Raw genomic sequence first — 27,757 nt, forward strand, 5'->3', positions numbered from 1 at the left:
TCTGTTAGTTGACAGGAGCTGGGGGGAGGTTGGAAGCTCATCGCTTTGCATGGCACTTGGGCCTCAAACCTGGGCTGCTGGCTTTCCAGCCAACAAGCCCAGCATCTTAACTGATGAGACACTAGGCCTCCCATGATAATAACAGGAATAAGTAATACTCACAACAACGGTGATAAAACTAAAAAGTAAAGGGGATGCTTCCTCTAGGAGCCCCCCACAAAGTTATCATTTGAGCCAGTTGTTTCATAATTATCTCAGAAGAGAGACATATTTTATGTTTATTTTATATTTTATATTTATTTTATATTTTTTATATATATTTTTATTTTATTTATTTTATTTATTTTATTTATTTTATTTATTTTATTTATTTTATTTATTTTATTTATTTATTTTTATTTTATTATTTTATTATATTTTGTTTTGTTTTGTTTTGTTTATTTTATTTTATTTTATTATTATTTTATTTTTATTATTTTATTATTTTATTTTATTTTATTTTATTTTATTTTATTATTTTATTATTTTATTATTTTATTTTATTTTATTTTATTATTTTATTATTTTATTTTATTTTATTTTATTATTTTATTTTATTATTTTATTATTTTATTATTTTATTATTTTATTATTTTATTATTTATTTTATTTTATTTTATTTTATTATTTTATTATTTTATTTTATTTTATTTTATTATTTTATTATTTTATTATTTATTTTATTTTATTATTTTAATAGTCACCCTTCTCCTCGCAGACTCAGGGTGACTTACAAGGGAAAAAATAGATACATTGAACAATAAATATGATGAAAACTTTAGAAAATAAATAATGCTCACTATAAAAATACCCATCCCTCATTCATACATGAAAGGTGTCAGTGTTCCAAATAGCATCCAAGAAATAAATCAGAGCAGAAAATAAATAATACCCACTATAAAAATGCACAATCATCCCTCATTCCCACATGATAGGTGTCAGCGTTCCTAATAACATTTGAGAAATAAATCAGAGTCCAAGGCTTGGCCTTCTTCAAAGTTCCCATTTATTAACAGGGCCATGTTAGCACAACAGGAGAAACCCGAGCCTAGAGTTACGAGAGTATCTCCACCTGGGTTAGACAATAGAGCTCTTCAACCCACTTCGTGCCATAAGAGTAGCATGAAGAACAGCATAGTTTTCTGCTCCTCAAGAACGGTATCCTAATCCAACTGGAGGGACAGGTGTACGGATATTTTCCCCCTGTGGCTGTACATGGAGATGTTGGGAATAAAATTGGACTTTGGACCCCTGCACCAAAACCGATAAGCTTCATAACTGAACTGATATCCTTCAAGCATGTACCTTCTAGATTAGGGAAACAGAGTTAATACACAGACGGGTGTAAACAAGCATGGGCATTCTATACATAACCTCTCTCCACCCGTGCTACATAAGTTGACCATGTTTGTCCAATCATTCCAAAAAAAGAGCAGAGAAGCTGATTCCAGTTAATGTGTAACCAGCTTCATTACCTTTCACCCTTTTCACATTTACCTTCCATTTTCTTAGGCACCTGCCACTCCCCGAGTGCACAGATCCAGAAGGAAGAGCAGCCGGGAGAAAGCAGAGGAGCACACCCAGAGAGAGCCTGGCATGAGCTCTGAGGTAAATCGTTTTCTTCCTGCAGGGACTATTTGGAGAAACGGTGAAAAGTATGAAAGCAGGATAAATATTTCAGGTTGAAACGCCCTGCCTCGTGGCCATGCACAATTTTGGGTGAAGCGGGACAGGGATAGGGTGTGCGAGTGTGCATGTAAACATGGGGGATGGGAGAATCCTCTCCAACAGGAAGCTACACATTTGTTACTCACTCCGTTCAACTGGAGGCAGAGTGGCTCAGAATCAGGAAACCAGATTCCCTTTCTTTTAGCAGAAGGTAAGCGATTATGAAACTTCTTAAGTCTGGGTGTCTTGCATCTGAGGAAACCTGGGGCCAGGTTCTATATAGAGACAAGGGCATCAGCACTGAGACCAGTCCTTAAAAACCTGGATGACCGATGAAGGTCAATATAACTTTGCAAAGCTAGCATTGCCTCTTCAAAATTTAGTTGATTGTGATTATTTTTAAACCTGAGTGAGCCAAATGCTTCTGCTTTTGCAAAAACTCTTTATTTCCCTTCATTTTTTCCCCTTTTTCCTCTTGCAACTTAGACTATTGAGCAGAAGTAAGAAAGAATTGCTTTAGCGTGCTAAATGCAATAATGATTGACAGGAAAGGCAGAAAACCCCAGGGGCAACCATGCGGTTTGAATCTTAAAGCTCCCATTAACAGATTCAATTAGTAAGAGACAACCTGTTGCCCTTCGGGGGTTATGCATTTTAGTTCCTAGCAAAGGCAAAGATTTGTAGCATGCAAATAACTTGCGCTGCTTATAAAAGGGACATCTGTTGTCAATCTGCCAAAACCAATCCTACGCAGCTCAAGAGATTAGCTTCTTGAATTAGGACCAGACTTGCTACATGGAGTGAGAATGACCTCAAACATCTCAGGTTGGTGGTTTAGAAGAAGCCATACCAGCAAAGTTCTGTATCACAGCTCTATAGCAGTGTTTCTCAACCTCAGCGACTTTAAGATGTGTGGACTTCAACTCCCAGGATTCTTCATCCATGTTAGGAAAATCCATACATCTTAAAATCCCTGATTGCTGAATACCCAGCATCCCCTAAGCAGTTTTTGCCTTATAGCCTCTTTAATAACAACAATTCTCAGGGATTGTTTTTCTTAAATGACTAATTTATAGAATTAATTCTCTGACAGATACTGTATTTTTCGGAGTATAAGACGCACCTTAGTTTTTGGGGAGGAAAATGTAGGGCTTGGAAAACATTTTTTCCAGAGAGTAACAATGAAAGAGCTTGCAAGGTAAGAGCTGGGAAGATCGTTAGCACCTAGTTAGGGCTGGAAAAAGAAGCTTTGAAAAAAGCTACATTCAAAGTACACACCCAAATTTTCAGCCACTTTTAGGAAAGAACAAGAAAATATGGTACTGTATATCTTTTCTCCTGAATGTTTCAAATATTTCATCGTCTGTAAAATTCAGCCAGAGAGTCAAAGAGTATATGTCGTCTTATTGCTCTATTGTCTCCCCTATATGCTTTGTTTTATATTGGTTGGTGAATGATAATAATAAACAATATTTCCATTCCTTGCAATGTTTCTCAAACACAATGTCATCATCTTTGTAAACTAAGAATCACCATTAGCTGATGAGGCAAAAGGGCTTCTGTAATATTTTCTATTCTTTATTATTTTTTTTATAAACTCAAGACACCAAACATACCTAATGCTCTTCACTTCTCTTATTTTCCCTCACAACAACAACTCTGTGAGGTGAGCTAGGTCGAAAGAGTGTGACTGGCCTAAAGTCACCCAACTAGCTTTCATGTCTAAGGCATGAACTTACTTGTTCTGAAAGGCCTAAAGGAAACTCACTCTTTTCTTCGTCAGGGGAGAAGCTGATAGGGAAATTGTGAAGCTGTTTGTGTTATTTGCTTTTAGAATTTGTCACTTTTGTGGGGAGCAATGTATTTAAAACAGAGGTTTCCCATCGATAATAAAAGCAATGAGAGCAAAATTTCATGTCATTGTCCCTCCTGATCACAATGTGGTTTAATCAGCAGGAGATTCATTTTGAACTAAATTGGAACTGGCTTTTCTTCTGCCGATCCCTCCCGCTTCTTTGAAGCCAGACAATTAATTGGTCATTTTCCAACCTGATTGTTCAGCATTTTAATGTTATTTCAGATTTTGCTTTTATAAGTTTATTTTTGTTTATCTTCCTTTGTGGGCTGAATTTTCTGTTTTACTTTTTTTGATAATGCCTCCTTCAGCATCCCTCCAGTATGAGATCTCAACTTGAATTGTAAATGTAAATAACCAGGATTGGATCGTGGTATCAGATTAGCCCTCAAAATCAGATATTACAACCACCACCACAATTCTGTGGATAGCAGGAACATGCCCATGTACATTATTTATATTATAACTATAATATAATATAACTGGATTTATATTATTATTATATTTATTATTATTATTATTATATTTATTATTATTATTATATTATTATTATTATATTATTATTATTATTATTATTATTACTTCTACTACTACTACTACTACTATTATTATTACTATTATTATTACTTCTATGCCACTTACTCCCAATGGGACTCAAATATAGTATTGTCTGTCTGAGGTTTGCATGAATATATTTTATGAAGGCTGATACCGTGGTATCTAACTAATTTCAATAATCGCAGCAATAACACTTAGACTTATATACCCTTCACAGTGCATCACAGCTCTCACTAAGCAGTTTTACAGAGTTAGCATATTGCCCCCAATATTCTTGGTCCTCATTTTACTGACCTCAGAAGTATGGAAGGCTGAGTCAACCTTGAGCCAGTCAGAATTGAACTCCCGGCAGTGAGCAGTCAGTTAGCTTGCAATACTGCATTCTAATCACTGTGTCACCACAGCTCTTAATTCACATGGGATATTAGGTCTATCAAGTGAGTGTGGTTTGCTGGACAAACCATACTTAGCACTTATAGCAATAGCACTTAGACGTATACACTGCTTCACAGTGCTTTACAACCCTCTCTAAGCAATTTACAGGGTCAGCATATTGTCCTCAATAATCTGGCTTCTCATTTTACTGCCCATGGAAGAATGGAAGGTTGAGTCAACCTTGACTCAAAAGGTTGTAAAGCCTCGTCAGATTTGAACTGCCAAATTGCAGGCAGTCAGCAGCAGTAGCCTGCAATACTATTTCTAACCACTGCACCACCAGAGCTTACTTAATACATTTATGAATTTGCAGAATTTATGAATTAGGTAATCTGAGAGTTGTACAAGTTTTTTAGGAGGCTGAAAATAATCATGTTTTCCTTTTCATGTTACCACCTTGTTACAATACTGTTAAGTTGAAGTCAGGCTCATAGAATTGTTGTTGTATCACCAAATGTGCATTGCATTCTTTTTTCTCTCCTGCAGTTTTTTTAAAGCAAAATGAAAAATATTTGGTATCTCTGGATCTCCAGTATCCTCTTGCCATGGTCTGTGGTATCCGGACATCCTTGTAACATTGATAAAATGGTAAGCAAGGAGAGATTTCTACAAAATGTAGACTAAATTAAATGTTATCAATGGAAAGATCTTAGACCGTGAAAAAGCCTGATTACTGCCTTACTTTGGTTAAATACTGGTTTTGTAGATAAACTTCAAATTTACATAGTTACCATAATAAACATGGTAAGCGAGATGATATAAACAAATCTCTATCTTCTTCAAATCTCAGCTGCTTAGATTTTTTAAAAATCTAGCCATTGGATGAGGTGTACTGAAGCACAATCACCTTAAGACTATACAAGCAGATTTATCTATCTATCTATCTATCTATCTATCTATCTATCTATCTATCTATCTATCTATTTCTTCCCCCCCCCCCCCGCCCTTCTCCCGAGACTCATGGTGGCTGATAACTAGTACAGTGGTACCTCTACCTAAGAACGCCTCTACTTACGAACTTTTCTAGATAAGAACAGGGTGTTCAAGATTTTTTTGCCTCTCCTCAAGAACCATTTTCCACTTACAAACCCGAGCCTCTGAAACTGTAACCGGAAAAGGCAGGGAGAAGCCTCCCAGGGGCCTCTCTAGCAATCTCTTGGGAGGAAACAGGGCCTCTACCCTCCCTGTGGTTTCCCCAATCACACGCATTATTTGCTTTTACATTGATTCCTATGGGAAAAATTGCTTCTTCTTACAAACATTTCTACTTAAGAACCTGGTTGAAGTGGCTTTGTACAGATTCGGACACGTAATTGCAGCTTTGCTTGAACTGCTTTATTCCAACATAAACATAACGTTAATACAACAATCAGTATTCAACTGTCAAACCTCCCCAGGTTTCCCCTATTTAACTGCCAGCTGGCTGAGGAACGAACCAATGGCAATCCCTTATTTTCCCCGGTCGCTAGGTTACCGCCCCTCTCCCGGTGCCCTTTCCTGTTCTCATAACACTTCCTGTATGGAGCCTCTCTAGGCATCTCCTGTCGTTGGTACTTCCATACATAACACTCCTCCCCCCTTACTCTGGAACATACATAATCCTTTAAGTAGGTTGGCTTCCGAACTATTCTACCCGAATGACGTAGTCCGTCTTCCCCTGCTACCTGGACCTCGCGGAGGTTCGTGGAATTCTGGCTCTGCACTTAAAGGAACGGTAAACTGGGACGGAAGGTGAGTATCTATGTTACTGTCCAAGACCCCTGGATCTGCCATTTCCAAACGTACTTCATTATCCTCTCGCGGAATGGAACTATTATCTTCCATGAATTTCTCTGCTTTGCGGAGACGGACCTGATCTAAGTGTCTACGCCATAAGGAACGAACCAATGGCAATCCCTTATTTTCCCCGGTCGCTAGGTTACCGCCCCTCTCCCGGTGCCCTTTCCTGTTCTCATAACACTTCCTGTATGGAGCCTCTCTAGGCATCTCCTGTCGTTGGTACTTCCATACATAACACTGGTCACGGAACAAAATAGATTCGTAAGTAGAGGTACCACTGTACATCAAGTCTTCTTTCAAGAAAACTGGATCCTAAACGTGCACTGGCATCCTTGAAATAGCTTATTGGTCCTACTTGGGATGAACATGTGTGACAAAGAATGGTGAAATTGAAGAGAGCTAATGGGTGGTGTGTAATTAACACATATTTTCCCCCACATATAAGTTCAGTGTAAAAGGTACAAGTAGCTCAAGATATCATCTTTGACAAACACCATTAAAAAGACAGACTATTCTATTTTCCTTTGGGTTTGTGAGGGAAGGAATAGAAGGGCTGGGTTTTTTTTTTGTTTTTTTTTTGCAGAGTAGCCTTTTCAATGGATACAGTGAATGCTTCCAGCTGTTTCAAAATGTTGCACAATTCAGTGACAACTTTGGTTCAATTGTTTATATTTTTCCAATACTGAATTATATTATTGATATCTGTACAGGAAACATCTCCATATCACAGCTATAATGCATTCTGGTTTTGATTTGCTTACTGTCCAAGGTTTTGCTTAGCCAAAAGTTGATAATTATTTGGGATGAATAAGTCAAATCTGCACTTGCCCACAATATTGAGGAGTTTTTGAACACGTTCAACATCTTGCAGTTTTCAAAGGATTTTTCCACAGTTTAAGTGCTATTTACCCATCCTTGAATTAGTAGAATGGATGGCGAAGTCGGTCTGACTGTGCTCTCTTGAAAACCAGTGAGAGCAGTTACTTATTTAAGGTAATAAAACATATTATGTACACAGAAGGAATAAATAGGACTGAGACTGTGTCAGGCGTAGATTGCAAGTGAGAGGAAGGCAATATCACAGGGACATGATAGAAAAAAGAAGTGAAGGATGGGGAAATGTTATAAAATAAGTGCTGCTCATTCAGGGTAAAAGTATTGTACTAAGTAGCCTTCTGCCACACGAATCCCAGCGGCCGTTATGTCCCACAGAGTTGGTCTTCTCCAGGTTCCGTCAACTAAACAATGTCGTCTGGCGGGACCCAGGGGAAGAGCCTTCTCTGTGGCGGCTCCGACCCTCTGGAATCAACTCTCCCCAGAGATTAGGACTGCCCCCACCCTCCTTGTCTTTCATAAACTCCTTAAAACCCACCTCTGTCGTCAGGCTTGGGAGAACTGAGACATCCCCCCCTTGCCTATGTAGTTTTGTGCATGATATGACTGTGTGTATGTATTTTATCTATTGGGGGTTTTTTTTTTACTTTTTAATGTAAAACTGTTATTTTAGATTTTAAATACAGTATTAGATTTGTTACCATGTATTGTTTTTATCACTGTTGTGAGCCGCCCCGAGTCTATGAAGAGGGGCGGCATACAAATCTAATTAATAATAATAATAATAATAATAATAATAATAATAATAATAATAATAATAATATATAATTTTTTATTATAACATTTGGCAAAAAAAGAAAAGGGTTCTAAAAACTTTATCTGTTTATAACCCGTAACACCAAAAACTGCTTGTGAGGTAATATCAAGGTTCCTGGCAAATAATCCAAATTTTATTTTAAACTCTGTTTTCAGTTTTACGTAAAAGGAAGGAACAAAATCTACTTTTCTGTGTGATGTCACTTAATGATTCTTGTGGGAAGAAAAATTCCCAAGTTTGTTTGAAACATTAATTCCACCGAATTTCTTAATATTTCACCCGCGGTTATATTTTTGTAGGGACGGGCTGTCTGCAGTGGAAGGCGCCTTCTCCATCCTCCCAGTTTTCTTCCCAGACATATTACCATTCTAGATTTATCGTTCAATTCTCTGACGATGCCCAAGCATGGACCATTTCTGAGCAGCTTTCCTTCCTTACGTTCCCTTAATCTTTCCAGCAACCTCATCCCTACTCTTCCCTCCTCTCTGTTTTGTAACCTTGGTGCTCTTCGCCTTTTGGATCTAAGTAGCTGTGACATTTCTTACGTGCACCAAATGAGCTTCCGAGGTTTGAGAAGCCTTCGCTCTCTACACCTGAACAACAACAAACTTCAGTCTCTGGACTTCTCCGTTTTTCCTGCCTCTGGAATCCTTGTCCATCTGGATCTGCAAAACAACGAACTGCCCTGCAGACGTGAGCTTGTGCAATTAAGAGTGCAAAGAATCCACCATATCAAACTCCAGGGGAACCCTTCAGTGTGCAAAGATTCCCTAACTCCTTTCCAACAAGAAGTGCCAGAAAAAGAAGGTGAGGTTAAGATTATCTGAGAGAAGAGATTCAGCAATATGTTCTTCTATCAGGGTGAAAAAAGAGAGCTATATTGAATCAACTACAGTGGTACCTCATCATACGAACTTAATTGGTTCTAGGAGGAGGTTCGTAAGGTGAAAAGTTCGTAAGATGAAACAATGATTCCCATAGGAATCAATGCAAAAGCAAATAATGCCTGCAAATCCTTCAGGAAAATCCCAAACTTTAGAAGGGAGGCGAACAGAGGGCAGGGAGGAGCAGCTAAAGGGGACGGGTGGAAGAAGCAAAGCTAGGCTAAAGGGTGAGTGGGAAGGAAGAAAGGCAAGGGGGGCCCCCCTCCCTTTTCTTTCTTAAAAAGACACCGTTTCAGTGCCTTTGCAAGCATGCAAAATCTTTACTCCTCCAAGTTGCCCCTCCCTTTTCTTTCTTCAAAAAAGGGGAAAAAAAGAAACCCCTTCATCCCAGCAGCAGCTGCTTGGGTTCGTAAGGTGAAAATAGTTCAGAAGAAGAGGCAAAAAAATCTTAAACACCGGGTTTGTATCTTGAAAGGTTCGTTAGAAGAGGCGTTCGTAAGATGAGGTACCACTGTATTTTGTTATTACGCAAATGCAGTGGTACCTCTATTTAAGAACTTAATTCGTTCCGTGACCAGGTTCTTAAGTAGAAAAGTTTGTAAGTGGAAGCAATTTTTTCCTATAGGAATCAATGTAAAAGCAAATAATGTGTTCAAACCCCTTAGGAAAGAAATAAAAGCTCGGAATTTGGGTGGGGGGAGGAGGAGGAAGAAGAGGAGGAGGAGAGTCGCTGCCCAAGGAAGAAGGTGAGGTGAGGGGAATTTAAAAAATCCAAAATTTTAAGGCTTAAAAAAAAAAGATGGACTTTGAGGCGGTGTGTGGGAGCACGTGCCTCCCATACACCCAACGTGAGGCTGCCTTCCATACGCTGCGCCAGAGAGAGAAACCTAGGCGGGCGAGAGGGGGGAATCTTCCACTCCTTTGACTGAAAGGCGATTGCTGCTGCTACCTGCTTCCTCTTCCTTCCCATGCTGAAGGGCTCCCCTCTCCTCTCGCTCGCTCACTTTGTAACCGGTGCCTTTTCTTCCCTGTAGTGAGTCCTCGATTTGGCTGAAGCTGAGTTGATCCAGCCGGGGCGAAGTGCCCCATTTTACCTTTCAGGCCCAAATGCTCCAGGTGTATGGGAGGCAGCGTGAGGGAGTCACCGCAGCAAAGTGGTTTATTCCCTCTCCAAGCACCTAGAGAAAGGAAAACGCTCCATTAGCTCCTGGCTACCCAGAGCGAAGGGAGCATTTCTTTTCTCTGGGCACTGGCACAGGTTTATTCCCTCTCCAAGTGCCCACAGAAAGGAAAATGCTTCATTCAGTCTGGACTGCCAAAGCCTCCTTAAGCGCCACTGAAAAGCTCCCCTCACAGCCCAGAAAAGCCCGAGATGGCTGGGATTAAAGGGGGAATGGCAGGAAACTGGCCGGGCCATCGTACTGCTCTCAAATTTCCTGGGAAATTTTTCCGGGCTTGCATTCTTAAGTAGAAAATGGTTCTTAAGAAGAGGCAAAAAAATGTTGAACAGTCAGTTCTTATCTAGAAAATTTTTTAAGTAGAGGCGTTCTTAGATAGAGGTACCACTGTGGTGCCACTGTGGCTGACTTTCTTGGTTGTGCATAAGACTTATTTTTGAGTTATGAAAAAATTATGATTGTGTGATTACATGCAACATCTGTGCGTAACATCTTAAAAAGAGTGCCACAAGACCAATCTTATAAATGTTTGGATTTTTCCAGTTTCATGAGGGGGGTGGGGGTGGCGGGGAGCCCACACAAACAACTCTCACTTTGCTTAAATGTGAGTAACCGAAGACAACTGAGGCAAAATTTTTACTGATGGTTTATTGAATAATCAAATATTGCAGAGTGCACATATCACCATGATTTAAAAATTACTGCAAGTGAGGTTATGCTTCATCCAGGGATGAAATCCAGTAGGTTCTGACAGGTTCAGGAGAACCGGTGGTGCAGTATTGGGTTGCTACTGGTATGGATAAGGACGGAGCACCAGTAGTAAAAATTGCGCTGTGCATGCAACTTCTGTTCTCCTGTGTGCGCACATCCCAGGGTGTTTTGGCTTCTGTGAAAGTAGGTGCCCCCTTGTGGGGATTTTGCTTCCTGTGCATGCACAGAAGCAAAAACACTCCGGGACCTATGCACATGCACCAATGGTGGGCCACAGGCTCGACGGTGGGGAACGCCGTTCTGGTGGCAGCCATGTAGCACGTAGGCTAGCACCGGTGGTGATTCCGGGCATGCACATGCATGCATGTGCCACAGGTGCTTCCCCAGACCTAGGCCTGCCCTGCCCCGCCACGAGCGTTGCCTTCCCCTGCCGTTCGCCCCTTGCTCGCCTATCACGCTGGCTCCACCCACCGCCCGTGCTGCCGCCATTCGCCCAAGAGTGAGAGGTGAACACGGCAAGTGGACGGTGGGGAGGGGCAAATGGCGGTGTGCAGTGGCGAGCGGGCACTTACTTGTTTGCCCATTTCTGGGTTTTTCGCTTTGGCGCATGTGCTGAAGCGAAAAACCTGGAAATTGTGTGCGTGGGCACATGCATGCACACACACAAAGAGAGGAAGCAGGGGTGCACTCCCAGCCCGAATAGTAGCCCGCTCCTGGTATGCACACAAGAGAAGTGAAGCTGTGCGTGCAACACACTGGGAGCAGCGGGAATGGGAGTCTGCCCCTGCGGTAGTGGAAATTTTGCATAATTTGGAGAACTGGCAAATATTACCTCTGGCTGGCCCAAAAGTGGGGTGGGAATGGAGATTTTGCAGTATCCTTCCCCAGTCACACCCACCAAGCCATGTCCACCAAACCATAGTTACAGAACTGGTAGTAAAAAAAAAATCACCACTGACTTCATTCTAAAGCAAATATAAGAAACATAGAAGATTGATGGCAGAAAAAGACCTCATGGTCCATCTAGTCTGCCCTTATACTATTTCCTGTATTTTATCTTAGGATGGATATATGTTTATCCCAGGCATGTTTAAATTCAGTTACTGTGGATTTACCAACCACGTCTGCTGGAAGTTTGTTCCAAGGATCTACTACTCTTTCAGTCAAATAATATTTTCTCACGTTACTTCTAATCTTTCCCCCAACTAACCTTAGATTGTGTCCCCTTGCTCTTGTGTTCACTTTCCTATTAAAAACACTTCTCTCTTGAACCTTATTTAACCCTTTAGCATATTTAAATGTTTCGATCATGTCCCCCCTTTCCCTTCTGTTCTCCAGACTATACAGATTGAGTTCATTAAGTCTTTCCTGATACCTTTTATGCTTAAGACCTTCCATAAATTATGGTTTAATGCAATACATGAACTTAGTCAATATGCTCATGTATTATATCCTAACAGTTAAGTAGTGGACTGCAATGCAAATATATCTGGTAGGCAATTTCTCAAACAAGGATATTTGAGAAACCTAAGGATAAAAATGGAAAACTTTCCTTATTTTTTAAAAGTTTTGTAAAAGAATGTCTGCATGTTTTATCAATGAAATGGAAGAACCAATGTGAAGTAATCAAGACGTAGAGCAACAGAAACAGTGAGGCTATTTCTTAAACAGGTTGTCTATCATTTGAACACAGAACTCCAGACTCAAGAAATCAAAACTTCAGATTATGAAACTGTGAGCCACAGAAGAAAACTTCAGTCTGTTCATATTGTGACTACGATGAAGCCATCAGCATTAGAAAACGCTAGTAAGTGAAGCAAAATAAATATGATTCCAACCTTGTAGATTCATACTAACAACACAATTGTATGGTCTTTATTCCATGTGCCATTCCTCCCTCCTGTCCCAAAGCTATCACAGACTGTTCCCTAGAAAACTTTTCATTGATATGAATTGGAATCCTAGTCACCACAAGCCAGGATCCATTGCTGATCCAGGCCAACTGGGCTATTTGGCAGTGAGGGAGTTTCTACTTTGATAAAAGTGATGGGAGTCCTGAAATTATAATGACAAGAAATATCACTTTTCTCATCTTTTCCCCAAAGGTCCCTTTGAAGGGGCTGGAGAAGGTTTTTTTGCAAAATAGTTGCTTTGAAGAGGAAAAGAAAAGATTGAGAAATCCTGTTCAGATTTTCTGTGTGTGTATATTTAATACCATCTTTCTAAAGGGTTTGAATTAGTATCTTTTTTATTAGGGTAATCAACCTGCCCTAAACCCACACAACACACACTCCCATGGATGCATACACAAAACAAAGGAGGAAAAAACTGATCAGAAATGATTTAGATTTAAAACAATCTTATAGCTGATGCCCTAATCCATGGGTAGGCGAAGTTGGCTCTTCTATGACTTCTGGACTTCAACTCCCAGAATTCCTGAGCCTATCATCCTAGCTCAGGAATTCTGGGAGTTGAAGTCTGAAATGAATGAGACTCAGACAAGGAGTACAAGATGGTTCCGTTTATTCAGCTCTCTCGAAGTGACTTCAGCAAGGAACGCATCTGAGCTGTCAGTGTCAGAACAGCCCTTTTTATACGTTCAAGGCTCGCGCCTAAAAGAAACGGCCGTGCGTCTTAGCCAATCAGACGCGGCCAAGGTTTATTCATAGTTTAACAGTATTTACAAGGTCTTTTCTTTTACAGAATTTTACATTGGTTATATACAGACTTAACAAAGTCCACATGTCATAGAAGAGCCATCTTTATTTATTTATTTATTTTTATTTATTTATTTATTTAGTCCAATACATAATACACATTGAAGAGAATAGATATGTAGTAATATAACTAAAGAAACGAATAGAAGAAAAGATATAAAAGTATAGGTGAACAAATTTGAAAGGAAGAAAAGATAAATGAGATAAGGAGAGACAATTGGACAGGGGACGGAAGGCACACTGGTGCACTTATGCACGCCCCTTACTGACCTCTAAGGAACCGGGAGAGATCAATTGTGGATAGTCTAAGGGGAAAATGTTGGGGGTTAGGGGTTGACACTACTGAGTCAGGTAATGAGTTCCATGCTTCAACAACTCGGTTGCTGAAGTCATACTTTTTACAGTCAAGTTTGGAGCGGTTAATATTAAGTTTGAATCTGTTGCGTGCTCTTGTGTTGCTGCGGTTGAAGCTGAAGTAGTCATCTTTGCCTAATCAATGCACTAACCCATACACTTTTGATTTTTGCTATTATTCCTTATTTCTCCTTTGAAAAGTTATTTCTAACCCACTTTTAATGACTACCATTTTAAACCAAGATTATATATTTTTGTCAAATATAAGGACAAAGCACAAGTAATTTCAGTGTTGTTTTATTAAAGCCCACAGCTCTATACATGAAATGGCTGTATTTTGAGTTGGCATTGGCCTATTTGGGTGTGGTACAACCCTTGCTCCAAACCATGGTTGTTGTGTTTTTTTTTAACATCACACCGAAGTATTAACTAAAAACAGGCTGGGCTTCTACATAATGTTGGGTGTAAATGTGATTTGGTATGTTATGTGAGCCAACCATATCTGAGTCTCTAACTCAGTGTATGCTTGTACTTCAGGCTATACTGAAGAATTAAACAGACAATAAGCTATATAACTGGGTGTGCATTTGACTGCTCTGCTCACTCCACAATAATATTTCATTGTCTGCAATTGTCCATTGCAACAGAGAAGACAAATGGTGTTTTATTTCTTAATAATGGAAGCTATGTCTTTCATGGAACTTTTCTTCTTTTTATTCCCTGTTTACATTTTATAAAGGGAGAATACTGAGGCAGTGCTATTCATATTTATTCAGAAGTACATTCTGTGGATTCTATTGGATTTACTTCTAGATACAAGTTTTCATAGGATTTGCAAGCTTGAAAATGCAACTGAAGGAAAGTAATGCTCAGGGGCATACGGTGGCAAGTGGAAGCTAGTACCATAGTGCAAATGCCACATCTCACATACTTGGAACACATATGGGCATGGTTAGTTTAATGAACTGGGCATGGATAGTTTAATGAAAAGAAGGACCAGGGGAGACATGATAGCAGTATTCCAGTATCTCAGGGGTTGCCACAAAGAAGAAGGAGTCAACCTATTCTCCAAAGCACCTGAGGGTAGAACAAGAAGCAATGGGTGGAAACTAAACAAGGAAAGAAGCAACTTAGAACTTGTTCTGCCGGGCTCTCTGGTAGGAGCCTCCCGAAAATTCAAGGGTACACATTTCAGACACACACACGTTTGAAAATTCAAAACAATGTTCTTTATCACAAAATTCAAAATAAACAAAGCACTCTTTTTGTATTGCAAAGATCACTCTTCCCAAAACAACCGGGTAGTCTGTACAATTTCCCTTAAGCAGTCATTAAGTACTTAGCTAGAAGCTGTGAAGAAACTTCACACCCCTTCTTCTTCCAACGAAGTGAGACACACACACACACGTTGCTCTGCTTTGTTTTCAAAGGCATGAAAAAGCAACAAACAAAGTCCAGAAAACAGCAACACAGGATTCCTGACGAACTGCGATCAGACACTCTTCCACAACGGCCAAATCCACATGCTGCTATTTATAGCAGCAGCCCTAATTACTGGAGCCCCCCCCAAACACAGATGGCCGCTCTTATCTCCTGTAATATGTCCTTACTTGGTCTCTTCTACGCATAATTCTGCGCTTGCGTGGGTCCAAAACGTCTTCAAACGAATCAATGGAAGATAAGGGAGATTGACTGCCTGGGCTGTGTGCCAAGCCCCCCTCTGCCGAGTCACTCCCACCTTCTTCTTCGTCCAAGAAAACTAAACTCTGAACTGACTCTGTCGGCAATAACACAGGCCTGTGACATGTTGAAGTTTCCCCTGCATCCACCTCCACATTCCCTTGCGCAGGAGCTGGGCCAGAGCCAACCACAGCAGAACTAAGGAGAAATTTTCTGACAGTTAAAACAATTAACCAGTGGAACAGCTTGCCACCAGGAGTTGTGAATCCCCCAACACTGGGAGTTTTTAAGCAGATGTTGGATAACCATCTGTCTGAAGTAGTGTAGGGTTTCCTGCCTAATCAGGGGGTTGGACTAGAAGACCTCCAAGGTCCCTTCCAGCTCTGTTGTTGTTGTTGTTGTTGTTATATCAGAACACAAGTAATAGAAGCATTTACATAATGGCATCACCACGCACACGTTATCGTTTTGCCATAATTGTAGTTTGCTGCAGCTAACACACATGTCCTAGTACATTAATAGCTCTTGTAATCTTTATAATCTTTCTTTTCTTTGCAGCAGCAGCTATCACCACACCTTCTACTAAAACCGCTGGGAAAAACTGGATCTACTTTGCTGTTTTTGTGCTTTTGGCTATCACCATCTCTCTCCTGATTGCACTGATTGTCAAATGCAAATTGCTCCAGAAAAAGCGCGCCAGCTATCATCACCAACGGCTGCCCGATTCTCGCTCCATTGGAAGCAGCCATATTGAGGAAGGGGACATGGACGTGACTTATGGGAGGAACCAGCCAATAAGTGGAGCGGCTGAGTGCTTTCCAGAGGATGATGATGGCTTCATAGAAGATAACTACATTGTGCCCAATCGAGACTTGAAGGAGGAAGATGAGGATCTGGAACTGGAACCTCATTTCAAAGCTGGAAGATCCTTTTAGGAGCAGAGATCAGCTTCTTATGCGCTCCAGTTGTGCATGGAGCCTATTTCATCTTACAGATTCCTGATACTTTGATTATAGTAGGAAAGTGATAATGAGCCCAAAGGCGAATTTGACTCTCTGGGCAAAGAGGTCAGTTGCATGCCTGCAGTGGTTAGAGCTTTGTATGCTTTCCTGAATATTAGTCCAGTGGAAGTCTGAGTTTTGACTTACACACTCAACCTGTTCTCTTGCTTGTGCACATACACCCAGACAGATACATACTTGGTTCATTCCTTTGTACTTGGTTCTTTTTTTTGCTGTATACATACATCAACAGAGCTTTCATTAGAACTGGTGGAGGTTTCGAAAGAGTCTGTTTGGAGCATAGGAAATAATTTTTCAAATAGAAACATAGAAGACTGACAGCAGAAAAAGACCTCATGGTCCATCTAGTCTACCCTTATACTATTTCCTGTATTTTATCTTACAATGGATATATGTTTATCCCAGGCATGTTTAAATTCAGTTACTGTGGATTTACCAACCACGTCTGCTGGAAGTTTGTTCCAAGGATCTACTACTCTTTCAGTAAAATGGGGCTACCTTTGAAGAGTGTTCGGAAACTTCAGATCGTGCAGAATGCAGCTGCAAGAGCAATCATGGGCTTCCCTAAATATGCCCATGTCACACCAACACTCCGCAGTCTGCATTTGTTGCCGATCAGTTTCCGGTCACAATTCAAAGTGTTGGTTATGACCTATAAAGCCCTTCATGGCACCGGACCAGATTACCTCAGGGACCGCCTTCTGCCGTATGAATCCCAGCGGCCAGTTAGGTCCCACAGAGTGGGTCTTCTCCGGGTCCCGTCAACTAAACAATGCCGCTTGGCGGGACCCAGGAGAAGAGCCTTCTCTGTGGCAGCCCAGGCCCTCTGGAACCAACTCCCCCCAGAGATTAGAATTGCCCCCACCCTCCTTGCCTTTTATAAGCTACTTAAAACCCACCTCTGCCGCCAGGCATGGGGGAATTGAGACTTTTTTTTTCTCCCCCTAGGCCGTTACAACTGTATACATGGTGTGTTTGTATGTATGTTTGGTTTTTATATATTAAGGGGTTTTAATTTGCTTTTAGTATTGGATTTTACTGTATATTTTCATGATTGTTGTTAGCCGCCCCGAGTAAAACTAAACTAAACTAAACTAAAATAATATTTTCTCATGTTGCTTTTGATCTTTCCCCTAACTAACTTCAGATTGTGTCCCCTTGTTCTTGTGTTCACTTTCCTGTTAAAAACACTTCCCTCCTGGACCTTATTTAACCCTTTAACATATTTAAATGTTTCGATCATGTCCCCCCTTTTCCTTCTGTCCTCCAGACTATACAGATTGAGTTCATTAAGTCTTTCCTGATACGTTTTATGCTTAATGAACTGCAGCATTTGTCAAGAGCAGTTTGTCCTTCATGGCCTTCCCCTAAGACCCCACAGGTGCCTTGACATCAACGGATCGGTTTTTAAAAGCTTGATTGTTAGGGAAAAACTATTTTCCAAGCAGCTGGTGGGACGGACGGTGCCCCCAGACCGCATTAAACTCCCTCCATGGAAAGCCACGCATCTCATCGAAGTAGTTTCCCCAACCTTATCACAGCTAGTGAGTGCTACCTGTGGGCGTGGGAAGCTTAAATGATTGCCACAAGATGATACCAAAAACACCCCCAGATCTAAACTGACCTTTCTATAATAATAGTTTGAGATTCTCCTTTTCCCTGAAAACTCACTGATTTGCTAAAAAGGAATTTGGAGCAAGTGCTTCATTGCTGTTTTTAAGCCTTTCTTTATTACAGTAGTTATTTACAGCATAATTGGGGCATCATGGTAACTGCAGTTTTACTTTTGCCCCTATGATGCTGGCCTTGCTTTATATTAAGGACAATAATTATACTATCTGTCCTGGTGCTGTCTATACAGGCCAGTGATGGCGAATCTGTCATAGAAATTAAAATCTTAACTCCGGAGGCCGATGGATAGAAGCCTTAATCATTTTTTTAAAAACAAGATATTTATTTTAAAACAGAGATTAAAGAAATAAAAGACTGTTTCGAGGGACAGGAGAACATATGCTTCTTACATCATGGAGGTTAAGAAAGAGAAGAAAACGACACAGAGGAGGATCCAATAAGACACACTAGTTAACTGTTTCATTACTAAATGTCTCTGAGGGGCTGTCAATATACAGCGTGACAGAATCTTTTTTTCCTTGGGTGCTGAAAGAGCGTGGGCGAGCACTGTCGTGTGAGTGCCCACACTCATAATTCAATGCCTGGGGAGGGCGAAAACAGCTTCCTCCATCCCCTGAAGGCCCCCTGGAGGCCAGAAGTGGCCTGTTTCCCAATTTCTAGTGGGCCCAGTAGGATCGTGTTTTGCCCTCTCCAGGCTCCACAGGCTTCTTTGGAGCTGGGGGAGGGTAAAAACACTCTTCCCTCATCCTCGCGGTGGCACTCTGGAAGCCAAAAACGCCCTCCCAGAGCCTATGTGTGAGCCAAAAATCAGCTGGCTAGCACATACATGCACGTTGGAGCTAAGCTAGGGCGACAACTCGCATGCCAGCAGACATGGCTCCGTGTGCCACCTGTAGCACCCCTGCCATAGGTTCAACATCACTAATATAGGGAGTCCTCAACTTACAAACATTCATTTAGTGAGCATTCAAATTTACAATGTCACTGAATGAAAATGACTTCTGGTGTTTATGACTGTCACAGCATCCCCACAATCATACAATAAACATTCAGGAGTGGCTGTGGGTTTTGCCTCCCAAGGACAATCCCATCTGTTCGTCCATTACCCTGGGCGGGGAATTATAGACCCCCTCGGAGAGGGTCCGCAACTTGGGCGTCCTCCTCGATCCACAGCTCACATTAGAAAACCATCTTTCAGCTGTGGCGAGGGGGGCGTTTGCCCAGGTTCGCCTGGTGCACCAGTTGCGGCCCTATCTGGACCGGGACTCATTGCTCACAGTCACTCATGCCCTCATCACCTCGAGGTTCGACTACTGTAACGCTCTCTACATGGGGCTACCTTTGAAAAGTGTTCGGAAACTTCAGATCGTGCAGAATGCAGCTGTGAGAGCAGTCATGGGCTTACCTAGGTATGCCCATGTTTCGCCATCACTCCACAGTCTGCATTGGTTGCCGATCAATTTCCGGTCACAATTCAAAGTGTTGGTTATAACCTTTAAAGCCCTTCATGGCATTGGACCAGAATACCTCCGAGACCGCCTCCTGCCGCACGAATCCCAGCGACCGATTAGGTCCCACAGAGTGGGCCTTCTCTGGGTCCCGTCAACTAAACAATGTCGGTTGGCGGGCCCCAGGGGAAGAGCCTTCTCTGTGGCGGCCCCGACTCTCTGGAACCAACTCCCCCCGGAGATTAGAACTGCCCCTACTCTCCCTGCCTTCCGTAAAGTTCTTAAAACCCACCTTTGCCGTCAGGCATGGGGGAACTGAAACATCTCCCCCGGGCATGTACAATTTATGTTTGGTATGTTTGTGTGTGTGCTTGTTAGTATATTGGGGTTCTTTTTAAAAACTTTTTAAAATATTTAAATTTATTTGAATCTATTTGGATTTGTACGATTTGTTTATGCCTTGTTGTGAGCCGCCCCGAGTTCGTGGAGTGGGGCGGCATACAAATCTAAATAATAAATAAATAAATAAATAAATTCAGCTGCTCGGCCATCGGCACATATTTATAATGGTTGCGGCATCCCAAGGGTCACGTGATCTCCATTAGCAACCTTTCCCAGGCAGCTTCTGCCAAGTCAAGTCAATGGGAGAAGCCAGATTCACTTAATGACAGCCTGTTTCGTTTAATTGCACCGATTTGTTTAAGGACCATGGCAAACAAGGTTCTAAAACTGGGTGTGCTGCATCTAACAATCACCTTGCTTGGAAATTCCGGCCTCAGTTGTGGTTGTAAATCGAGGACTGTCTGCAAAAAACCATGTTAGCTATGCTAACAATTACTATTACAATAATTTCAGTGTTATTGCTTGACAATATACAGAAATAAGCAAAATTCCCTTGGCTGCCATTGTTGGTCACATGTTAGAATAATGTAGTAAGCAGAAAAAGAAGTGAAAGAAAAAACCATAGACATAACAAAAACAGACTGTACATAACTCCGCCCCATCCCTGCTGTCTCGTTGACAGCTTTGTTTTTACTTGTCAATTTATCATATGGTGAATATTACCAGCGGATATTATTTGGACATAAGTATACCCAGTTTTCAAATAATTTATATTCTTTGATTCCTCTTCCCTCTTTCCCTATCTTCTCGCATATATAGTCAATTGTTACAAAATTTGTAAATAAATCTAATATTTTTAAACCCGTTTAAACTTATTCACAAGTCCTTTATACAGCTTCCTTTTTTTCTCCCTTTTTTCAAGCCATTCATAAAATTCTTTCCATATTTCATAATACTTTGAATCTTCTTGGTCTTTAAGCTGCATCGTCACCTTATCTGATTCTGCACAATCGAGAATCGTTTTAATCAGACTTATTTCGGATGGTGTTGTTTCCTGCTTCCAATATTGTGCAATATTTATCCTTATTGCCGTTGTTATGTGTTGAATTAGATCGTAGTGTTCTTTCTTTATTGGTTTTTCCAAAATGCCAAGTAAAAATATTTCCGGTTTTAGTTCCAGCTTTTGCTGTACACTTTCCTCTATCCAAATTTGTGTTTTATGCCAGATTTTTTAAATTTGGGGACATAGGTTCCATTTTTATGACCTCATCTCCAACAATTTAGCTTAAGATTCATATACATTTTTGCTAACCTTGCAGGTGGCAAGTGTTTGCTTTGATGGTGAATGTAAAGATGGAATGATTGAGAAAATATCTTTTTAAATGTTTATATTTTAAATAAAAATTATTTTTTAAAAATAGAATACTGTAGTAGACCTTAAACAACAAAAATGTAACTACTACAACAAGAAAGTACTGTATCTAATACCCTAAAATCACCAGGTTTTTCTTCTGACAGCCACAGTCCGTGGACTAAGATGGAGGTGTATATTTTTGTCTTGTTATCTAAACATATTGCAAAGTGATAGTAAGCAGTAGATTTGCTTGGTGTGTAAAGAGCGTGGGAATTCTGCAACATTCACTGTACATTCTCTTCTCATTGTGTAATGCAATATTTATGCCTGAGTAAATTTTCCCAAGTATGGTTGGTGTTGTGGTTGGCTCTGGCCCAGCTCCTGCCCCAGGGAATGGGGAGGTGGATGCAGGGGGAAATTCAACATGTCACAGGCCTGTGTTATTGCTGACAGAATCAGATGCAGAGTTTAGTTTCCTCGGACGAAGAAGAAGGTGGAAGTGACTCGGCAGAGGAGGGCTTGGCACACACCCAAGGCAGTCAATCTTCCTTATCTTCTATAGCTTCAGATGATGACATTTTAGACCCACGCAAGTGCAGAATTATGCGTAGAAGAGACCAAGTAAGAACATATTACAGGAAATAAGGGAGGCCACCTATGTTTGGGTGGGGCTCCAGTAATTAGGGCTGCTGCTATAAATAGCAGCATGTGGGTTTGGCCATTGTGGAAGAATATCTGTTGCAGTTTCGTCAGGAATCTTGTGTGCTGGACTTTGTTGCTTTTTCACACCTTTGAAACCAAAGCAGAGCAACGTGTGTGTGTCTCCCTTTGTTGGAAGAAGAAGGGGTGTGCAGTGTCTCCACAGCTGCTGGCTAAGTACTTAATGACTGCTTAAGGGACATTGTACCAACTACCCGGTTGTTTTGGGAAGAGTGCTCTTTGCAATACAAAAAGAGTGCTTAGTTTATTTTGACTTTTGTGATGAAGAACATGGTTTTGAATTTTCAAACGTGTGTGTGTCTGAAATTTGTATCCTTGAATTTTCGGGAGGCTCCTATCAGAGAGCCCGACAGAACAGTTGGTAAGATCTATTTAAGCATCACTGATTTCTGTTATGATGAAAAATCTGATATAATGGATTTGTACAAAAGCTGCAATAACTTTCTCATTAGTTTCTCTTTATACATATTTACCACAGATTGTGCAATTTTGTTTAACATCCTTTGATCTCCAACAATCTTAATGTTTAATTCATTAAAGCCTTTTCTTTTGTAATTCCAATAAGAAAAAAATTATCCAAGTCACATCTTTGGTTTGTCATTTGTACTTCCTTTTTAAATTTTGAAACTAAGGGTTTTTCAATTGTTTTTATATAGTTTTATATTATTGTTCACCTCCCAGAGTCTAAAAGGAGTTGGGCAGCCTATAAATCACAACAACATTAATAAATGTGAGCCGCTCCAAGTCCTCGGAGAGGGGCGGCATACAAATCTAATAAATAAATAAAATAAATAAATAAAATAAATACTATCCTTGGAAAGTCTCTGTTGTGATTGTGGGAAAAAAAGGCTAATCCCATTATCTTCTGGCACCCCTCCCAAAGGAAAACCATTGACTTCTTTGCAAGAAGCAGTTCCTCTCTTTATCTGAAGAGGTTGCAAGGAATTGATCTGTTCACCCACTCCTTGGTCTTTGATGCAATTATCAGCTACGTTTTCACAAAGCCGTCTTCAGTTTGCTCTCCAGTTTGGAAATCCAAATTACGCACAGTAGTTCTGTGTTCTATCTCCTTGGAAAGTAGCTTCTCTCCATACCATGAAACAGAAGGAAGGAATGATTCATAAGCCTCCGAACTCAAAAACTCTCAATCTTACTTAAGAGCAGATTAAACATTGTTATCTTATTTATTATCTGACTTCCTGCTATGGTCATTGCATTATTTTGTCCATGAAATGTACGGGGTTTGGGATTCTGAGGAGGCAATACAGTTGTTCTTGAATGTGCAAATTATTAAGTGCTGGAATTTCTAATTTAGGAAGTATGAAATCTCTTTTATGATACAGCTCCTTGGCAAATGAATAGGCATGTACTGAAATCTCAGTGGGTGGGACTATTGCATAAATAAATATATACTGAGAACCCTCAGTAGTGAGTTCTAAAATCCTTTGCTATTGGTTCATGCATACGCACAAGGTCTTATTTCCAGAGGGCGCCAACACTGAGAGAAAGGATTTTCACAACTGGTGCTACCTTTGTCATGATTAAAAGTTTTAAAATTCAAATACTGAAGTAATTTCTAAAATACTACTTCCTGGCTATACCACATATAGATCTGTAGTAGAGGATTCACCTCTTCCTTCTCTTTTTTGGAAGACAGAGCAATCTCACAAGAGATAAATAAAGTGAGAGTTTATGGAAAAATGTTTTAAAGGCCCTCGTAATATATCATACTTAACACTGAAAGAATTACAGAGCTGTCAATGTACAGAATAGAGCTGCCAGTAAACTAATTAATAAAATAAACAGGAAAATACCATGGCATGATTAAACCACAAGATGGCGCTAGTTTGCTTCAAAATTTGAATTAAGCTCTGGGAGGGATTGGATTCAAATGATCAGTGATTAATATACAATATTGTTCTAAATAAATAGCATGCCTTCACATCCACTCTGTGTGAAAGATAGAGGCTGGAACTGCACACGATACACTGGCAGGTACTGAGAAATAACAAGAAACCTTGCCACCTAATAGAGCAACGGACAAAACAGGTATTAAGTCAAATGCATTTTCAGACATGTTTTGTGTTACCTGTTTTTACAGAGATGGTTGTTTCTGTAGCAGAATCCCCTTTGCGTATCCTTTGGCACTCCAGCTTCTTGGAGATTTCAAACCTTAATCAAATGCTGTCACGAAAGATGTCAGTGTGACACTTGCTCCAACCAACCAAATCACATAATAGATTTAAACTAAATGTCAACCGCTCTAAACTAGACTGCAAAAAATACAACTTCAGCAATAGAGTGATCAACGCCTGGAATGCACTACCTGTCTCTGTGGTTTCTTCCACAAACCCCAAAACCTTTAACCTTAGACTATCTACAATTGACCTCTCCCCTTCTCTAAGAGGTCTGTAAGGGGCGTGCATAAGTGCACCACTGTGCCTACCGTCCCTGTCCTACTGTTCTATTGTCTTCTATCATTACTTCTTATCATTACTTTTCTAATGTTTTATTTATACATATTACCATCCTATAATTGTTTGACAAATATATAAATAAAATAAATAGACCTTATTCACAGCCCTTTCAAGCTATGCTCTTAATTTAAAACGACCAACCTTTTATTTTACTGCACAGAGAGCACCATTATTGCTCATATATTTTATTCATTTATTTATTCATTTATTTATTCATTTATTTATTCATTTATTTATTCATTTATTTATTCATTTACTTACTTACTTACTTACTTACTTACTTACTTACTTACTTACTTACTTACTTACTTACTTACTTATTTGTTTATTTGTTTATTTTGTCAAGTAGGTATTGGTGCTATACAAAGATATAACAATGTTTATATACATGACATTGGTACTAATAATAGAGAAACATTTTGCGGGGGATATGTTCCAAGACCGTGAAAGTCAAATTTCCACGAAGTAGAGACACTCCCTTCTTCCCCCTCCTTCCTCCATTCCTGGTTTTACTTACCCCCAGAACCCGCAGGGGCAAGGGGGCAGCAAGCTGGGGGCTTTGCTGTGCTTGCTGCCAACGTCTCCCATGGTGGCGGCAGCAGCACCGGTGCTCACGGTCAGGGCAGGGGAAGGGAAAGCTCAAGGCAAGAGGGATCCAGGCCAGGACTCGAAACCGGGATTCCAGGCTGGTCAGCTGGGAGGTTGGAAGCTACCAGTAAGGGAGACTGCTTAGGTGGGTGGGGGAAGAAGAGACGGCAGCGGCAGGTGGCAGTAAAGCTCGGCTTCAAGTGGAGCGTACTAATGCTCCGAGAATTAAAGGGGAGGGATCGGGAGGCTGGGGCAGAAGCGGAGCTTTTAGTTAAAGAAGCAGGATGGCTGGGGGGGGGGGGAGGAGGAGAGTTAAAATGCACAGTATTGTACATTGGGCGGCCGCGGGAAAACCCATGGTATAGACTTTCGCAAAAGTCGGACCCACGAAAGTCAAGGGACCATTGTACCTGTAATTGAATTTGAAGGCTTTTGGAAGTCTAGCTTATGGCTATTATGGTTAAACTTAGCTCCTCTACAACATGTGCATCCCAAGTTCTTTGGATCTGAAACGAGAAAGAAATTGGGCTTTTAGAATATCTGCTAGTTTTCTACCTGAAGGGGGAGAGACCATATTAATATGACAGTAAGATGAACATGTTGGCTAAAGGATGGACCAGAATATCTCCGGACCGCCTTCTGCCGCACGAATCCCAGTGACCAGTTAGGTCCCACAGAGTTGGCCTTCTCCGGGTCCCGTCGACTAAATAATGTTGTCTGGCGGGACCCAGGGAAAGAGCCTTCTCTGTGGCAGCCCCGAACCTCTGGAACCAGCTCGCCCCAGAGATTAAGATTGCCCCTACCCTCCTTGCCTTTCGTAAACTTCCCCAGGCCTATATAGTTTATGTATGGTATGTTGTGTGTATGTCTTTTAAATTATGGGTTTTTAGTTTTTTAAATATTAGATTTGTATTGTACATTGTTTTTTTACTATTGCTGTGAGCCGCCCCGAGTCTACGGAGAGGGCCGGCATACCAATTTAATAAATAATAATAATAAATAATAATAATGCTTCCTCCCTTCAATTATATCAATCTTTTTATTCTAGAATTAGGCTTCCATATTGTCTGAAATTGGAATTATGAATTTAAAGAAACTGGAAAGGATTTACATTAAATCCTAAAAAGCTTAGAGCCACTCTGCTGGAAATATAAGAAGGGAATATAGTATACTTTTGGCATAACATGTGTCCAGAATGCTTTTAATCTTATATTCTTCCAACTAAATTCAGTGGAGCTAACACCCAAGCAAATGTAGAAATCATTAATGAACTTTTTGAACTTTTAAATGTTGATAGCAAGAAAAAATGAATATTCTCTGTTTTATTCACATGTTTTGGTAAGATGCAAAGTGAGGATAATTTTGATGCCATAAATGTGAGGAAATTAATTGGCTATCCAACTCCAGTAAACTTTTGAAATGGGAATGGTTGCCTCACGGCTTAATAGCTCACAGCTATAGCCAGGTTTCTTGAAGACATGTGAATGGATCCTAAGTTGTGGCCAGGGGTGGGTGCCACTTACCTTCACCACCGGTTCACATCATGATGTTTTGCACGAGTTCCCCTCGTGCAATTTCACTTCCGCACATGCTCAGTAGCAGGATTCAGCCTGAAACACAGCTGAGGAGCTGATCAGCTGTGCTTTGGGTGAAGAAATAAAGGTCAGTATTAACCTGGGGACAGGCGGGAAGGCTCTTTTTGAAGCAGTGGAAAAGGAGAAGCCATCCAGGCACATACAAAAAAATCGTGAAAAATTCCCCCCAAAAGATGGTGCTCACAGATCAGCCCCGACTGAACCGGATCTGTGACGTCATCGTTGCATCACCAGCGGGTCACTAATGGTTTGGGCAATTTGGTCTGAAGCTGGAGTAACCCACCCCTGGTTATGACTGTAGAACAGTGATGGCAAACCTTTTTTCCTTGGGTGCCAAAAGAGAGTGTGTGTGTGCTATTGCGCCTGCACGAGTGCCCACACCCATAATTCAATGCCTGGGGCAGTGTTCCCTCTAATTTTTTTGGGGGGTGGGCGGAAAAGTATAGTGTCTGAGCGGCAGTCCCTTCGGGACTGGGCGGCACAGAAATAAAAAATAAACAAATAAATAAATAAACAAAAAAAACCCCACCCTGTTTTGCCTCAGAGAATTTCAAAATAAAATACTGTACTGTGTGTCTATAACAGTGAGCTCATAATAGGGCAACTCTATCAATATCAAAATGCCACTTAAATAGTTGAGCTAGTTTCAAACTAGATTTTGATTTTCTTTCTCTCTTCCTTACTCCCATTCTTTTTCTTTCTCTTTTCCTTCCTCTCTTTTTTCTATCTGTTTCTCTCTCTTCCTCTCTTCCTCTCTCTCTCCTTCCCTCTCACTCTTTCCCTCTCGGCTTCTGGGCAGGTTTGGAAAACTCTGAGTTGATGATGATTTTTAAGTGAGCGATTGCTCACTGCTCAGCTTAGAGGGAACTATGGCCTGGGGAGGGTGAAAACAGCTTCTGCTGCCTCCCAGAGGTTCTCTGGAGACTGGAAATGACCTATTTCCCAACTTCTGGTGGGCCCAGTAGGCTCATGTTTCACCCTTCCCAGGCTCCAAAGGCTTCCCTGGAGCCTGGGGGAGAGTAAAAACGCCCTCCCCCATTCCCCCCAGAGGCTCTCTGGAAGCCAAAAAC

General features: G+C 40.8%; 1 protein-coding gene across 3 annotated transcripts; it reads left to right on the forward strand.

The window, feature by feature from the left end:
- The first annotated feature begins 1,567 nt into the window (after nucleotides 1-1,567).
- On the forward strand, nucleotides 1,568-17,631 carry C3H1orf210 (chromosome 3 C1orf210 homolog). Of its 3 annotated transcripts, none has more exons than XM_070745094.1 (5): nucleotides 1,568-1,647; nucleotides 5,042-5,143; nucleotides 8,285-8,792; nucleotides 12,452-12,565; nucleotides 16,068-17,631. In XM_070745094.1, exons 2-5 carry the CDS (start codon nucleotides 5,057-5,059, stop codon nucleotides 16,442-16,444), a joined length of 1,086 nt encoding a protein of 361 aa, XP_070601195.1. In that variant the 5' UTR covers nucleotides 1,568-1,647; nucleotides 5,042-5,056; the 3' UTR covers nucleotides 16,445-17,631. The 3 variants fall into 3 exon arrangements, with proteins under 3 accessions (XP_070601195.1, XP_070601197.1, XP_070601196.1); XM_070745096.1 differs by having other exon boundaries at nucleotides 1,572-1,647; nucleotides 16,071-17,631; XM_070745095.1 differs by lacking the exon at nucleotides 1,568-1,647 and adding an exon at nucleotides 1,864-1,918.
- The last annotated feature ends 10,126 nt before the right edge of the window (nucleotides 17,632-27,757 follow it).

The sequence above is a fragment of the Erythrolamprus reginae genome, chromosome 3 (genome assembly GCF_031021105.1).
Source record: "Erythrolamprus reginae isolate rEryReg1 chromosome 3, rEryReg1.hap1, whole genome shotgun sequence".
NCBI lineage: Eukaryota > Metazoa > Chordata > Lepidosauria > Squamata > Dipsadidae > Erythrolamprus > Erythrolamprus reginae.

What these genes read in the sequence shown, in the direction of transcription:
- C3H1orf210 (XM_070745094.1), top strand. Translation starts at nt 5,057, where the DNA reads ATGAAAAATATTTGGTATCTCTGGATCTCCAGTATCCTCTTGCCATGG. An exon ending in AGAAGTGCCAGAAAAAGAAG is followed by an intron (nt 8,793 to 12,451) that starts GTGAGGTTAAGA and finishes ATTTGAACACAG; the next exon opens with AACTCCAGACTCAAGAAATC. An exon ending in ATCAGCATTAGAAAACGCTA is followed by an intron (nt 12,566 to 16,067) that starts GTAAGTGAAGCA and finishes TTTTCTTTGCAG; the next exon opens with CAGCAGCTATCACCACACCT.